General features: G+C 40.3%; 1 protein-coding gene across 3 annotated transcripts in view; it reads left to right on the forward strand.

The window, feature by feature from the left end:
• Positions 1–16576, forward strand: part of tmcc3 (transmembrane and coiled-coil domain family 3) — a 38629-nt gene extending 22053 nt beyond the window's left edge. For all 3 annotated transcript variants that reach the window (XM_010766920.1, XM_010766919.1, XM_010766921.1), the window contains 4 exons: positions 10415–10585; positions 11213–11994; positions 12973–13108; positions 13984–16576. In XM_010766920.1, coding sequence (XP_010765222.1) covers positions 10415–10585; positions 11213–11994; positions 12973–13108; positions 13984–14286 — 1392 coding nt within the window. In that variant the 3' untranslated portion in view covers positions 14287–16576. The remainder of the gene's footprint in view (positions 1–10414; positions 10586–11212; positions 11995–12972; positions 13109–13983) is intronic.
• Positions 16577–17988: the final 1412 nt, after the last annotated feature.

The following is a 17988-nucleotide window of genomic DNA, read 5'->3' on the forward strand; positions in this document are numbered from 1 at the left end:
CTCTTTGTTCCTCCGCTACTTTTCTTTTCTTTGATGTATCCACAGTTCGCTCATCGAGTCGGGGGTCAGGTTATTCACCTGCAAGAAAAGGCGCTGACGCGGCACCGTAGCAGGACGTGACGCATATTTTAGTTGACCTAATTAAAACCGTTTGTTTTTTACTTATGTGTCACAGTATCACCTCAAAATACGGAAAATGTTCAACCGTGCAACAAAATATAAATAGTCCTACAAATATTTTATTTTATTTCCTTCTTATTTTTGTCTAAGCTCAAGGGAGCCAGAGCAGAGGGCTTAAAGAGCCGCATGCGCCTCGAGAGCATCTTAGCCTTAAAGGCTTCACTCTAGACTCTGACCTTGACTGGTTTGAACCCTTTGTTTTTTAAAACCCTAATCCCATTCTGCTCCACCTGTGGAGTTCAAACGCTGACCTCCACTCATCTTTTTTTCTTTACTCTCTTCTCGGTCTGTCAGTCTATATTTCCATCACTTCCTCTTCTACGCTCTTTTAAATCTCTTTCACTATTTCTGTCTCATTTCCCTCAAGTTTACACCCTCACTCATCTGTATTCTCACCACGTCGCTTTCTCTCCATCTTTCTTCCCCGAGCATTTTAGAATAGGAGCAAGGGCTGCTGGGTAATCTTTGTTCTGAGCATCAGCCGATTAAAACCTCAGATTAGAGGAGAAAAGAGAAGAGACGGGATTACAACTCTTGTCTCTTTTGCATGTGGTTGTGTTAGCTGCACGTGGTTTAGATTGTGTAGAGATATTCTCCTGTTGATAATCTTTTCCCGGTACATGTAGTCAGATTGAAAGATGAATGTATGTGTTGTGATGCATATGTATGTGGTCGTAATGGGCTGCTGAGCTAGTTAATGGTTTGGAGTTCATTGATGTTCAACTCGATATCCATCCAGGCCTCTCTTCTTCTCGCTGCAGTGCATTGGTTGATTCGATATATTTCCTAGTTCCTGTCTGGTTAAATGAACAGGGAAGTAACTAATTAACTTCACAATGTTCATAACAAAAAGTGAAGCTCTTTCTTTAACTGGAAATATATATAAAAGCGATTTAGAAAAAGTCTATCTACAGTACTGATGTCAAACCTTGTGCCTCACCAGAAACCTATATTGGCATTGTTTTGATAGTTGAGCTGTATATAACATGGCATACATTTACGTCAAGGGTGATGTTTTGTTTTGTCTTGTATTTCCAAACTTCAACCTCTTCTAACAAGTCTATAATAACATTAGTTTCCAACTTTCAGACACTTTTAAGATCAGAATGTTTCCCTTAGAAATGGATAAAGAAATATACACATATTGGGAGTAAATAATAATGAAATACAACAATTAAAAAGTGTCCTAGGAAATAGTTCATAGGTTTTATCAGTGAGTTTTAAAGCTGGTAAACAAGAAGCTACAGTATATGCTGCAGAGTGTAAAGCGGAGTAAATAAGGGTGGGATCAGAGTATCGCAGTCTTTCATCCCTCCATCTGTGGTTTGTTAATGAGGCTGGGGGGTTTTCTTGGGCCACGTCAACAATATTACACTTTGAAACCTAATGGTCATCACGGTTTGAAAAACTACACAGGTTGGAAATTCAGACACACATCAACAAATCTTTGAAAGCACTGAAAACGTGTTCTGATGTTTCAACTTGAAGCTCACTTTCTGTTTTTAGTTCAAATCTTGCCGAAGTTGACTTTTAACCCTCATTCGTCTGGCCTGTAAAGAGTCACACTCTCTATAGTGAGGTGTATATGCATTTCACACAACTGTGGCGCTGTAGATTTCTATACATGACTAGGGAGACGCTGTAGAAGTTTATAAACTAGACCGATTGTATAGCCATCAACACAAGGTACCATTTTAATATATTTTAAAATAATCATTTCAGATTGATCCTCAAGACTTTTGTTTATGCACACATCCTTTTAAACATTTCTGCTTTACACCTTTATACATGCACCACCTCAAAAAGATTGTGACACTATTGTTAAAGGTTATACTGTATATACTGTACATTGCTCATTTTCAGATGCCTTTCTTTGCATCTCTGATGAATAGAGAATCTAGTGTATAAAGTACAAAAGTAGTTTTGACAATTTGGCACATTATTAAATTGCTATTCAACCAAATGCAGAGGCTTTAGAAGTGGCACGGTTTAACAGTGAAAGCAGTTATGATTTGAAGTGCTCTGCTGATTAGATTTGAAATGTTGGTGAACAACTAGGCCACTGAACACAGTGTGAAAGGGATTTGTATGTAATGAGTCAATCAAAAGCAAAGTGATGAAGAGTTTATTCAATATGGCAGCTCGTCGCAGGCTTATCTTCTAAGCCTCTGGAGGATGGTGACACTTCTTTTGTGTGTGTGTTGTGTGTGTGTGTGTGTGTGTGTGTGTGTGTGTGTGTGTGTGTGTGTGTGTGTGTGTGTGTGTGTGTGTGTGTGTGTGTGTGTGTGTGTGTGTGTGTGTGTGTGTGTGTGTGTGTGTGTGTGTGTGTGTGTGTGTGTGTGTGTGTGTGTGTGTGTGTGTGTGTCCATGTGTGTGTCCATAGGAGTCAGACTTGATCTGGTTTTTCATCAGTGTGTGTGCATGACTGCAGGTGTTGTTGTTTTTAACTTTCAGAGGATTCTTACCCATTTCCCAGGTTTGCGTCTATTCTGAGTCTGTTTTTCTTTCGATTTATTCTCCTGGGTTAAATCTGGAGCCTGGTGGGGGGGTGGAGTGCCTGCCTGTCAGCTCCTCTTCCCCGGCCCCAGAGTCATGGCTGGTCCCCTGCAGGCAGGATCCAATTTACATCAAACAAATGTCTCATTGTCCTTAAAATGTCCTTTTAATCATAGAGGAATGAACTTAAAAGCTTGCACGTGATTTGAATTCAATTTAAAAAGAATGAACGCAACCAAAGGATATCATCATGTCACCTGTTCTTTGTTGTATTGTTCTTGACACAAATTATTCCCTTACCTTTAACTAGCAAGTCAAATATTCATTAAAGGTGGGGTAGGTAAGTTTGAGAAACCGGCTCGAGATACACTTGGAATGCTCTTAACATCCCGATAGCAATGAATATCTTAAGTGCTTTGATAACAAATCCATAAAATCTGTGGAAGCCTTAGTACTGTAAAAAGCACGACCAATCATTTGAGCCGGCCCGGCTAAAATAATTGGATGGCCTACCTGCCTGTCAGCTTTCCATCTGTGCACAAACTTATCTCGTGCCCTCATTGGTCATGTGTGCGTTTGTGTGTGTTGGAGGAGGGGCTCTGTAAGGAAGTGGCAGATTTTTTCCGGCTGTGTATTTTTCAAATTCTATCGCACTCGAGCTGGTTCCTCCAAAATTACCTACCCCACCTTTAAGTGTAACTCTTTTCCTTTTATTGCAGACTTAAATTTAGGGACTTCCTTTGCTTTATTGTTGAAGACAATTTAATTAAATTAAATTTAGGACAAGATCTGCAACCATCAATAGTTTGACATCTCAACAAATCTGCCAATTCTTTCTAGATTGTTATAAAATACAAAAAGAAAAGCCTAAGTCTAAGAAGAAGTCTTTAAATGTCCAAAAACCCCAAAAGATGTACTGTAATATAATATAAAACAGGGGAAAGCAGGACATTTCTATCTTTGAGAGGCTCAAAGCTGCATTTCCTGACATTTTTTGCAATGAATGTAATAATTATTAAATAATCTAAATAGTTAGCAATAATCTTTTCTAATAAAGTCTAATTGTTGCACTTCTACTGAGGAGATAAGAAAAGCTGAGCCTTGTAATTACACAAATGGTTAACAACATTAAGATAATGTGAACATTATACGGCACAGAGTGTAGTAGCCCACAGAGTGCACACTTAATGATGAGTAGCTCGGTAAGAAACCCAGTCTCTCCTTTCAGAGTAGATACTGTATGTGCCTCACAGGTTGAATGGGTTTGAATTCTGTGCAACTGGCGAGTATTATGTGACAACATTTTTCATTCGTCTTGGTGTTCGGGCTGTCATACATTCTCAGGGATCTTCGTCTGTGTTATTCTCAAGTCTCTTGGGACACTGTGGCCTTGGCAACCTTAGCTAATTTTCTTTATGGATTAATAAGCCTTTCAGAACTTTAATATCTAAATGGACGTCTGAGTACATCTCCCATATTTGGCTAATAAGCTGCTGTTTATTCTGCACTATTAAGAAAGAGATAACGTTGGAGGAGACGTGATTATCTAAATGACAGCACATTATGTCGGGTAATTAAATCACTGCCTCCCAAATGTACAGTTTTGGTTATGGACTCTTTATCCACCTCCCTACACTCATATTTTTGAATTTAATGTAGTTGTAAAAAAGACAAAGCGCACAAATATCTTGACGGACCTACTTTTGTTTTTGACCAAATACCTGCAAACTAAAGATCCATTAGCACATAAAAAAAAAACAGATGTTTCGTTGTTCATTGCACTGCTTCCCTTTAGTAACATAATGCGTGAGGATTGCTGCTACAGTTGTCTGCAGCTAAATATATTTAAATGTCATAAGTATATTTAGTAACGCAGGCCTGCAACCTCCATCCATGCAGCTACTGGTTGAAGATGCAGGGTTCCTAATGGCAGGCTGAACGGCTGTCAGCAGTCCTTCCTGCCTGTGCCCATTAAGCTTCTTAACACTCGCATGTAATAATAATAATAATAATACATGGGATTTGTATGGCGCTTTTCCTAATGCTCAAAGACGCTAGAAATGTAATGTCATATACATTTAAATATGGGCCATGAGGGTTGTGCAATAGGGCGCCATTGTCAGTAGGTGCGTCTTTGTTTGTGCAAACGGTGTATGAGTGGTAATATGTTCATGTATTTGTAATGTTTACTATGTTTGTATAAGTACATGTATGTGGAATTGCAGGACTGAGTCCAGAACAAATTTCCATACACACAATAAATTATGTATCGCAATCTACACTATCTCTCTCTGTTGTTGGCTATACGAGTCTGGTTTAAAACGTCTCTACTAAATCTCCTAATCTCTCAATCCCATTATTTCCCCCTCAACACTCAAACACACACCGGTTTATTTCAGCTGCTGCTAATCTGAGTGCTTGTTAAACTGTGTGTGGCTCCACAAGTTTAACTACTGTGCTATAATAGCTCATTTATCTCGGGGGAGACCGTTAAGAATCCTGTACGCCATAAATCATTATTGGCTTTTGCTTTCACATATTTAACTTTGCTAATTCTTGAAACTAATCAGTATTTACCCGTTTGTTGAAAGATTAAACTAGAAAATGTTTGGCGCTTTATAAATGATTACTGAGTAATTAAGTGATTAATCATATCATCCATCAAAAAAGAGTTTCCCGCTGACAACGATTCATTTCATTTTTAATTACCCTGAAGATAACGTTCTTGTTTTGTAAATGAAATATTAAAATATAAAATCCCCCGTAGCGGCCCAACATTAAAAAAAAAATCATTTTACAATTATGTACAAATAAGCATCACATTTGATAAGCTGGAACAAGCAATTATTTGGCAATTTCCCTTTTTTAAATATATTTAAAATATGACTAATTGTTTCAAATCTTTCCAGAATATAACCCATAACTTGACTTTGCATGTAACCACCATACATTGAGCTATCTGCATCTGGAGACACACTGAGCCTCACTGTATCCTGTGAACGTCCTTGACTTGATGGATTAGTTTGGGATGTTTACTTGTTCATTTCTCACCGGCGGACAACTGCTGATTAGTTTTTGATAAACTAGTTGAGTCACTTCTGGGTTTTGACAAACAAAGAACACACTGATTAGAGCTGAAGGGGAGGATTTCGATGCTCATGGGGGACGACGTGTAGTTTACCTCTGGCTCATGTTAGTGGAATATAAATTGGTGGATTGGAGGCAGGAGTAATGAGCTTCTCCCTGCGCGCTTGGAGCAACAAAAGAAAGGTTTCCCTCGGTTGTTTCCTGTGTTTGTGCCGGGCCATTGTCTCCCCATGGCAAGGTCCCTGGTCCCAGCTCCATCACTGAGGAGGCTTAGTGGGAGTTGGAGTAGCACTTAGTGGCCCACTCTCTCCTTTCCACATACTGTTCACACCACAAGCTTCCTCTCCAGGCTCTAATCTTAGATTTTGAATATACAAAGCCAATGAAAATGCCACAGAGAAACTGCTTTATTATGCATGGTTCACTTGTTGGGTATTGAATTCAAGTGCTCATTGTTTTCATTATCAGTTCATCTGTAGATTATTTTTAGCCACGCTGGCAGCATCGCTCGAGAAACGAGTGCGGTCACTTTGGTCGGAAGGAATTATGTCATGATCCAGCATTGAGATGGGGAAAATACGTTGTTTTGATATTTAAGGGTGTAATGAGATACCAATACTCCGGAGTGTCGTGAATATATGTTTAGTAATACTGTTGAATCTATTGTTGATGAAACTGTATCAACAATCCATCAATTCTTCTTACATCTCTGGTTTGGATGTGAAATGTCTCGACAATTATTGGATATATGGGTTTAAGTTTTTAGTGCTAATTAGCAATCATGCTATGATGCTTAGCTAACACGGGGAAAATTGTGAAAATTGGCTGCTAAACATCAACATGTTAGTGTTTTCAATGTCATGTTTGGCTTGTTGGCATGCTGATGTTATCATTTAGTTCAAAGCTACAAGGTGCTGAAATGCATTCTCAGAGCGTTTTGCTTTGCTCTAAACTTGTGTTGTTTTTCAATTCATTCAAAAATCGATCATTCATTTAAGTTCCACGAGAACAGCAATAGACTGTGATATAAATAGATGTGTTTTATATGCATCAAAGCTTTAAAGGAAGCTGCAGATGTTATGTAAATGAACAACCTAAGCCAACAGGAAAGTACTTTTTGTGTCACCTTTTCCACTTGTACATCGTGTGCTGTGAAAACCAAATTTAGAACATTTTCTGCAGCCTGTTTTATAGCCAGAAGTTCCCTCCAAGGGCGGCGTTTGTAGCCCATGTTTCATACATTTTTTATTTCTAGGAGACAAGTTGAATAACCCAGTTTCAGAGCCATATATCTCAAAATCTCCTTGGTATTTCCCAGCGGTCAATAGCCCAGCTGTGTTGTTTGTGTTTTGGCTGTGTGTGTCCACCCATCTGTATAATCATCTAAATGGCATCAGTGCAGACCGGGGTCATAGGACGAGTTGCGACCTGTGCCCTCAGAGACATATGGTGCCTCTGTGTGTTCACATGTAAATAATTCCCCTCGCTCTCACCCTCTGACCCACTTCCCAATGGATGTCCAATGCGTGCCTGGGCTGCCGAGTGTCAGCCGCATGTTTACACTTGCATCTCCTGCAAGCAGCTGATTTATCATCTGTTTGTACGGGAGAGGCAGCAAAGGAGGGAGGTTTAAAAGTCTGGTCACTAATGTAAACACTTTAGTCCAAAGCAGGAGGTTTATTTATTCACAGTTTTGTTCAATGCCGTAGACTCGGTGTGAAGGTACTTCATCAGGCTGCATCTGGCTTCGGTCATTTTAATGATTTAATCAGTTGTTCATTATTTTTCTGATTGAACTTTTACCACATACTGTTCCAGCCACAGGATTCAAAAGCGTTTAAAGTTAGCACTAAGAAAAGTCACATTGAAATACTTTTGTAGTTCAAACCCTTTGATGAACGTCTTGATGATTTGAGCATTTTAGATTTAAGGTTTTAGCCAAAATGTGTTGTGTTTATACTGAGTTTCTAAATAAATGTTGTCATACACGCATGCAAGAAGAAAAAAAGTAAACTTTGATGGCTTAAATGACTGGGGATGAGTAATTGTTTTAAAAAAAAGTAGTAGTATGTGTTAAGTAATCAATTGCCATTAAGTCAATGCATTTCCAGTGATAATGTTATTATTTTGGGGAATTTAAGTAGATAAATAAACACCGGCTCCCCGCAGGGCTGCGTTCTGAGTCCACTGCTTTTCACCCTGATGACCCACGACTGCTGCTTCAGGTTCAGTACCAACCACATCATAAAGTACGCGGACGATACGACAGTGGTGGGACTCATCAGGGACAACAACGAACAGGCCTACAGGGAGGAGGTGAAACATCTGACAGACTGGTGTAACACCAACAACCTGATCCTGAATGTCCATAAAACCAAAGAGATCATTGTTGACTTCAGGAACAAAAAGCACTGTCACCCACCACTCCACATCAACGGCACAGCAGTGAAGACTACAGACAGCAACAAGTTCCTGGGGGTACATATCACAAGCAGTCTGACCCGGTCCACTCACACTACATCACTATTTAAGAAGGCACAGCAGCGCCTACACTTCCTGCGCAGGTTGAGAAGAGCACAGCTCCCCCCTCCCATCCTCCCCACGTTCTACAGAGGAACCATAGAGAGCGTGCTGACCAGCAGCATCTCCATCTGGTCGAGAGACTGCAACGCCAAAGACTGGAAGTCTGCAGAGAGTGGTCAGGACAGCAGAGAAGATCATCGGAGTTTCTCTCCCTCCCATCAGAGACACCGCTCACAAACGCTCCCTGACAAAAGCCCAGAACATTTTTAAAGACCCCACTCATCCTCACCATGCTCTGTTCTCCGTGCTGCCCTCCGGCAAGAGGTTCCGCAGCATTAACAGCAAAACAGTCAGATTCTGTAATCTGACCATTTTGAAGGCTTTTATTGGTGGCTAGTGTTTTACTTCCCGAGGTTGGTAATCCTTGCCAAAGCTCTTTTGTGGTAAACAAAAACATTGTAAAAATAATCCAAGGGCATTGCATGGAAGAGATAATATAAAAGCTTATAAATATAGCGTCTGAATGAGCTCATTCTTTCAGCCTTAGTCCCCAAAATATGTATTTTATCACAAACAGGAAAACAAGCAAATCTTCACTTTTGAAGCTACAAACAACAAATCTGTTTATATGTTTACTTAGTGCTGGGTTTATTCACAGAGATTTTGATCTGGCTGCATTTCTGTCCTTCTGAATGTTGTGTGCGATGCTCTGAGGGTGTTGGCCATCTGTACTCGGGACACTATCATTCAGACCAGAGCATTTACATGAATGACTTCTTATGTTAATAAAAAGTCAGTAGCTCTTTGGTATTGTGAGATTATTATCCACTGCTGGAGATGATGGCTGCTGGCTCCAGGATACATCACAGAAAGCCACGGGACACGGTTACAGTGTAACCTTTTCTGCTCGTCTGTGGATAAGAGCACATCAAGTATAATGCCAACAAAAAAACAGCGCCTGCAGGGTTTGTCAGCTGTTCGGTCATATGTGTGTGAGCGAGTGTGTGTTTTAGAGCTTAGTCTGCCTGTATGTGCTTTGCTGCCGTGGCAACAAGAGTTACCACATACTAATATTTTAGGTTGCCTTACGTAATTGTCTGCTTTTGTCAATACAGAGAGAATGGATGTTCAGGAGACGAGGCTCTGGAGGCTGTTTATTTGGAGCTCCACTAACTGACCATTGTGCAGCCTTCAGACGCATTGACTGTGTCTTTAGCTGCCGTTTCCCTCCAGTCTAACAGAAAATCCTCTGGAGACTTGTGCACTCAAGACTCCTTTGATCCTCTTGATTTTTTCTTTTCTGGCTCTGCTCTTATCTTTACTTTATTCTTGCCAAGAGATTAGACAGAGAGTGAAGCTAGAGACGGAAAGAGAACAGTGAGGAGATGAAGCCGCATAAACACACCTGCTGTTTTATATCCATGGCACTAGATAATGCGGAGAGTTTATGGCAGATAGTTTACTCTAAAATCTTTCAGTCTGTGTCGTGTGTTTTTGATGCAAAATATGCTTTCTTTTCATATTCGGTGCACCGATTGTTATGAGCTTTAATTTCAGTGTGAAGATGTTTAATGAGGCTTTTAACGTTGTGCCTCTAAGATGGTAGCCTAACAGCAGTTATTAACAGAAGTACAGTTAGTGTTAAAGGCTATGCATCTCCAAGGACATTCTAATAATGACACTTTAAGATGTTGTCTCGATGTTTGATTTGTAAGCTTTTGGGATATCAGGTTCACTCCAGTTGACACCCTGGAGACTTGTTTTTCTCACTAAGTTGACTTCCTTAGTACATTCACAGAAACATACTTAGTTTCAGTCTTCATTAGGAAACAACTGTGAGAAGAAAGGCTGCAAGGTTCTTAAACACACAGATCACTATCATTGCATTCATAAAGTAATGACAAGGAGCAAATGCATTGTTTAAAGCAAAATGCTTTCTTTTTAAATGCGACATTTATATAGACAAAAAAAAGAAAATGTCCACAAATGTGCTTACAAAGAAATCTGTCCATAAATAAATTCACAAAAACATATCTGTGAATACAACCGGAGAAAAATCTATAATACATGTTTTACAGTTCAATGCAGTTCAATATTAACCCTTCCCATCCTCTGTGTGTGTTTCCAGGCGGAGCGCAGTGCTTGCGATGCCAACATCCTCAGCATCCCGGTGCCGATGCGCCGCGGCGGCTCGGAGTCCAACCTGGACGTGGTGGACAGTGTGGGGGACGACGGGGTGGGCCTGGACTTCACAAAGGGAGCGCTGGGGATCGACAGCCTGCAGCAGAAGATCCTCAAGGTCAGAGAAACAGTATTTACCTCCTGTGTGGATTTACTGTGTTTAACTTGAAGAGCAGAGTAAAGCACGCTCTGAACAAACATGACAAAAACAAATAATAGAAACCAGCTTTGTGGAGCAGCAAAATGTCTTCATCCAATTAGGAGCCAATTCAGTTCTACGACTACAGATTGCAATCAAAGGATCTATTGGTTTAATTAGCAAGACATTTTTCTCCACCACATCTTCTGAATAATGTTCATTATAGTCCCTTTTGTTTCCCTTTCATATATAATCAAAAGTGGAATGACTTCCACCATCTGAAAACGCATTGTATAAAACATTGTGGTCAAATGAACACGTCGAATGCATTTCTTTTCTCAAGTCATTTCAAAGCAGATTTTGAATTTTTAAATCCAGAATTCTTTTTTTTATTTTTGACAAATATATTAAGTGGCATTTAGTTTTTCCAGCAAAAGACAAATGTATACCCCTGACAAATAAAAAAACCACAATTTAAATATAACATTTTAAACGTATTGCGTGAATAAATACAATACATTGTTAATTGTTTTGTGAAATTGTGAATAGGACCAAGTAAATTCAGCATTGCTATAATAAAATGTTCTCCTTTCATTCTGCCTTCAGGTGACGGAGCAGATTAAGGTGGAGCAGACGGCTCGGGACCAGAACGTGGCCGAGTACCTGAAGCTGGTGAACAACGCCGACAAGCAGCAGGTGGGCCGTATCCGCCAGGTCTTTGAGAAGAAGAACCAGAAGTCTGCGCACACCATCGCCCGGCTGCAGAGGAAGCTGGAGCAGTACCACCGCCGCGTGAAGGACAGCGAGACCAACGGGAAGCACAGCCACAAGGACGGCAGCACTAAGGAGTCCGGGACGCACAGCAAGGAGGGCAGCCTGCGGGACGTCAGCGCCACGGGACGCCACCCCACGCTCGATAAAGTGAAGACCATCGGGCCCGGGGTGTCGCTCTCGCCACCGTTCTTCTTCAACAAGTCCCGGGAGATCGCCAATCTGATCAGGAACAAGTTTGGCAGTGCTGACAACATCGCCCACCTCAAGAGCTCCATGGAGGCGGGGGGGGGTCTTCAGGTGGACATGGCATCAAGAGGGCTGAGCGGCAGCGCCACCACCGTAGCCAAGACCAGCAAGTACCAGAGCGACGACGAGTGCTCCACGGGGACGTCTGGCTCAGCTGACTCTAACGGGAACCTTGCTGGGGGCTCTGGAGCGGGGTCCGGGGGGCCGGGGAGGTCCGACTCTAACGGGAGGCTAGGGGAGGTGCTGGACATGGTGAGGGAGATCAGGGAGGCGCAGACACAGCTGGCAGAGGACATGGAGACTCTGAACACACAGTTCAAACGAGATTACAGCTACTTCTCACAGACCATGCAGGAGGAGAGATACAGGTGGGTACGGCTTAGAACATCCAGGGATGTTACCGCCCGGCATTATCCGGGACATATCGAACCCCGACCGGAAACACAAAGCCTCAAATCAGAGATGCACTGATTGTAATTTTCTTGGCCAATTCCTAATCTGATTTCGCTTTTTCTTTCATTCTAAGAACTATAATTGACAGCCCATACGAACATTTGTATACTTTGCTTCGTGGCAGATTGAAATTCAATTGAAGGTTCATGATAAATCATTCACTATAAAATAACTTACATTTATAGTGTTATGTTATGAGCACTGAACCAATTAGGGCCATCGCAATCCTCCCCCACAGTAAGTAGAAAAGGAATTTATGTGAGATTTATTTTAAAAAGAAGACGTGTTCATCTCACTTTTACACACCAACTATGTCTCAGAAGCTTTAAAGAAAACAGTACTCATATGCAATAATGCAACACCCTTAATGAGTTACAGGAATGTTGACCTCCACATTCCTGTAAAAGTCCTTCAAACATCTCTGTGGGATGTATTACTCTTTGATTGAGCAGCTCGTAATGCATGACCACACTGAAGCCATAACTTGTAGATTTAAAAGTCGCACATACTTCATTTGAAGTGCGCACAAGCCAAACTGAATATTCCCACATCGAATAGCCATAGTTCTGCTGTTGTTGTATTAATAATCCTCATCCCATAATAACCTTCTGACTGGACGTGACACATTGTGTTTGTTCAACTGTTGAGCTTCTGACAGTTATTATGAGCTTTTGGAACCTAAAAATAGAGAACTGAGTTTAAACTCAAACCTCAGGACTGTTGCTAAGTCACCAAGGGTACAGTTTGTCAGCAGCTTGGCTGCAGTTGTAGATAAACTGCTGTGCTTACTCGCCCACACACACATTCAATTATGCATCGTTCTCTCCCTCTCTCTCTGTGTCTTCTTGCGTCCATCTTCTATACATCTGTGTGTGTGTGTGTGTGTGTGTCAGGTATGAGCGGTTGGAGGATCAGTTAAACGACCTGACGGAGCTGCACCAACATGAGACGATTAATCTGAAGCAGGAGTTGGCCAGTATCGAGGAGAAGGTTGCTTACCAGGCCTACGAGAGGGCGAGAGACATTCAGGTAATGTGTTGTGTTTTGTAATATGTGTTATATAATACACCACAAACACATCTAACATTGAACACTGAAGCACAGCGCTGGAGTAACAGACATACAGACATTGAACTGCAGTACTGAAATGATTTGATTTAACAATGTACAGAAAGTCATTAAAGCAATAGTTTCACCCCAACACAATTTAAATTGTATATTCTACTCGCCTCCCAATTTCTTTTTTTTTCTTATATACTATTGTATTGCAACGGCCTATTATTATTATTATTATTATTATTATTATTATTATTATTTAACAGTGACAGTCCTTAAAGCAGCAAAAGTATATCATGGGTATTGTAGTGCATAACATAATCTCTCAGTAACAAAGTTAAAAAACTAATCCTAAAGGTCAGAATGTAAACCTTCTTAGATTATTTAGGAACTTCCTGTACTTCTATGTAAAATGACATTAATGCTATCAGTAAAAGGTACATTGTGTTCTCTTCTGATTGGGTGTACAATGATTTTGTTTTCTTTATAATCATTTTAAATAATTATATAAGAATAAGTCAGGTAAGAGCCACACGATGTTTCCATCAGCTCCGCCAAAGAGTTTACGTTGTTAGTTTGGTGTATATGTTTGTCAACAGAATTGCGATTATAAATGTCATTAACTTGTTAAATGGCTCAAGGAAGAAATCATTACATTTTGGAGCTTATCATAACGGAGAAGGAATCCTTTTCTCACTTTCACTAGCAATGGAAGTGCCTTTGTAGTTTCTATGCAGTTCAATTCATATCTTATCCAGTTTCACTGCCCTTCCCTTTATGAGTCATTGCTCTCCAGTATTTCCCAGATCCTAATCGTATTTTGCGTGTGTGTGTGTGTGCGTGTGCAGGAGGTGCTGGAGTCGTGCCAGACTCGTGTTTCCAAGCTGGAGCTGCAGCAGCAGCAGCAGCAGACGGTTCAGGTGGAGAACACGGACGCCAAGGTGCTGCTGGGGAAATGCATCAACATCATGCTGGCTATCGTCACCGTCATCCTGGTGTGCGTTTCCACGGCGGCCAAGTTCACCGCCCCTCTGCTACGGAGCCGCCTCCACCTGGTGTTCACCTGCGTGGGCGTGTCGCTGCTGGCGCTGCTGTGGAAGAACTGGGAACATTTACAGTGCGCTTTGGAACGATTGCTCCTCCCACACTGAGACCGAGAACTCACCAGGGAGGAGATAACATGTAGCCTTACAGCAGTTCCTCAGAGATGTTGGGCTCCACGGTGACTTGATTAATGGCTGCTGTGCTTTGCATGTCTAAATGGGGTCCAAAAGAGCCTTTCCCAGAGTACACCTCCATTTTGTTGACATATAAGTGCACCACTACACTCCACTGAGAGACGGATCGGCTGGAATTGATCTCGCTCTCTGGCCATCAGAAGATTCTGGATCGTGGAAAGAACAGACACTAAAATCTAAATATAGAGGATTTCATTGGTGCATGGAAATACATTGATACAGCTCCCGTACTTAAAAGGAAGTGTTTCTGTTACCGCAGCACCTCATGTCTCCTCTTAACAAACAATGGCTGTCTCGAACCTGTACACCAGCCAGCTGTGAATCCACCTGAAGGTTGATGTGTACTGTTTGCTCTCCTGTTTTCTGTATTTATGTCGAGTCAAAAGGAAATTTTTAACCTTGTGTTTCAAACTGTCTTTGCGTCTGTCTCTGAGTGTGCGTTCCTGTACTTTCAGTGCTTTTGTGTGTCTACACTGTGTGTCAAATTGTATGGAATATTTGCTTTCTTGGTGAGAGTTTGGTGAGAATATTAAAACCATTCATGTCTAAATATGAAGCTGGAAAAGATAAGCTTAGCATTGAAGCAAAGTTTATTTATACAGCACTCTTCAGACGCACAGGGCAATGTATTCTGCTTTATAAATATTGAACATGAAATATTAATTTAAAAAGACGCTTATAGGAACATTTGGTTACCTTTGGACAGAGTTATGCTAGCTGTTTCCACCTGTTTCCAGTCTGTATGCTAAGCTAAGCGTCTGCTGGTTGAAGCTTAATTCTTACAGACATTTGGAGTGGTTGCGATCCTCTCATGTAGCTCTCAGCAAGAAAGCTAATAAGAACATGTTCTTAAATGTCAAACTGTTCCTTTTTAAAAGAAAGCTGTTAAACTGCCTCCTGTCTTGTTGATGTAATGCTTTGGGGTTTCCTTCATGTAGAAGTCTGTTTTATGTTGACCTGCTTTACTCCGCTCCAAACACTGCAGCTTTAGCGTCCACCAGCTAGTATGTAAACTGTGAGGAAGGCCCAGAAAAAAAGGAAAACTCCAAATGTTTGACCTTTTTAAATTGCCTTTTTTTTTGGTGAACGGAACAAATTAACCTTTGTGTGAAGCCTTTGATGCTGTGCTGTGTTCAAGTCCCATGGGAAATACAACTGCAACATCCCGACAGTTCAAAGTCCTGACTTGAAAGACTCACACCTGTTGAAACGTTTGTGATTACTACTAGTACATTTGAATTACTCACATGAATTGCTTCCAGCTTTTTCACACTTGACTCGTTCGCTCAGCTTGGAAATGATATAGCAGAGATGAAACAAGCACAGAACGTCCTGCGTGCCATGATATCTAAGATTGATGAATAACTATGACTCGTAGAAAAAGGTTGCTTAGTCGACTTATCGATAATTCAACCAACTATTATTTACTAATTCGTATTTTGATATTTTATGAATCATAAAAGTCGTTTTTTTATGCAAAGATTGCTGTTTTCTCCTACACATGTAGATGACCTGCTTTTATCTATTTAATTTCATATACAAGTGGATATATTTGGGTTTGTTTTGACAACTCAAGACATTAAAAGACATCAGCTTGGACTTTGAGAGACTTGAGATATTTTGTAACTATTTTCTGACATTTTATCTAGCAACAAATTAAAAGATTATGAAAATAATCATTATTAACAGCCCTAATTGATAGAAGTATGTCTGTTCTTGCACTAAAAATACTGAAGTATCAGTAACCTCCTAAGCAGCATTTACCATTCAAAACATGATGGTATTATCAATACTGTCAGCGACTGTTTTTCCCATGAGACCTGAATGCAGCATCACAGACTAGACAGTGGAACCTGAACACTGTATCTCCGTGCTCTCTAACCCTGTTTCACTGTGATGATGATGAGGGGGATGATTTGGGATTGATGCCTTTTTATTGCAGCTTATTTTCTTTCTCTTTGTATTGTGTTTGCTTCTCTTCAAGAAGAAGGCACATAAGCCTTTCTCAGTAACACTGAAATTCCTTTTTCTTTGATGTTTTTTTGCTCTCATGAATTGGCGTAAAAACACAAAAAATGCTCCTGCTATCCAAAGCTGTATGTCCATAATGTATTTTCACACGTCTGTCTCTTCGCTGTGCATTAGTTTCTGGTTATGGGTTTCCATAACGGTTTTTTTCAAATGAGAAAATAAATTCTTTTTTCTATGATTGTTGTAGATTTTCTGTTTTATATTGGTCCTTTTTATTTTAATGCTAATATCTCATCTATTATTGATGATCCATCCTCCAGCTTGTGATGTAAGGACACCCTGCAGGCTTCATAAGGAATTCATTAATAAAATGTGCTTTAGATTACTCTTCAGTAATCAGCTGCACAGTATAGGTACAGTCAACCTACTTTTTTGATCAATCATAATAAACTAAGCAACAACATTTTTCTGACATAGTTCATAGTTTTTATTACGGAGATCGAACAATTATTTAGAATAATGTAATACATTCCCTTTATTTGTTTGCAAAGAGTTAGATGAGAAGATTGATACAATACAAACGAGAGTGCTCAAACTTCTCATTTAATTATTGGGAAGAAAATTAATATTTCCTCAAAATGTCCCACTTCTGTTGAGTGCAGGCCTGATTACATAGAGGAAACGACCGATTGAGATTTCGAGTGTCATTAACATAATTGCTTAATGATGGATGTTTACAAGCACAGAGTGCTGTCGGGTGTATACTTAAAGTGGAAGTGAAGAGTTTAATTTGAGTTGTGCAGGGTCTGAACATATACCAGGCAGGGAGATGGAATACATTTCTAAAGGCTCCTTTTATCAGCTTTTTGGACTGAAGAGGGAAATCAGCAGGTCAATCTGATGAATTTGATGGGTTTAGTGTCATTTTAAAATCATGTCTTATGAATAATGAGGAATTTACTGATGTTAATCCATGGATCCTTAAATGCTCAGGATTTTAATCGCTTATCTCTAAAAACTGGTAAAGCAGATCAATTGCTGACATGTGTACAATGAATAGTAGAAAGTCTATGTTCCAGCTTTTTTGTGGATCATACATATGTTAAGTTTCTATTCTGATTTTGTATGCTCCAGACTCAGTTTAAAACACCTGTTCTGAGCGCTTTTTACTAAGGTATGTATACACCAGAGGTGGGGGACTCAAGTCACATGACTTGAGTCGAGTCGCATATTTTTGGACTTGAGACTTGCTTGACTAACATTGATAAAAGACTTGACTTGACTTTGACTTGGTATTCATGACTTGAGACTTGACTTGAGACAGATGACTCAAAAGGACTTTACTTTTTAAAATTAAATATTTGCATTTGTTTTTGTATTGTACGGAGCCCCTAAAGGGCAATGAAAAAAAAGAAAGATATTGTATCGTTCGCACGAGAAAGTTACCAAGTAGGAAGTGGAGCACACAGGAGACGTTTCATTGCATACTTTTATGTTTATGTTGGGAAATGGCAATGCATACATTATTTTATAAATCGCTACAGGACCAGGAGGCAGTGGGACGTGTAACTCCGCCTCTGAAGTGCAGCATCAGCGCGCAAAGGGCTTTGGCTTTTACGCAACGCCTTCACTGTGTTTACTTTC

This window comes from Notothenia coriiceps, unplaced genomic scaffold (genome assembly GCF_000735185.1).
Source record: "Notothenia coriiceps isolate Sejong01 unplaced genomic scaffold, NC01 NC01_scaffold00003880, whole genome shotgun sequence".
NCBI lineage: Eukaryota > Metazoa > Chordata > Actinopteri > Perciformes > Nototheniidae > Notothenia > Notothenia coriiceps.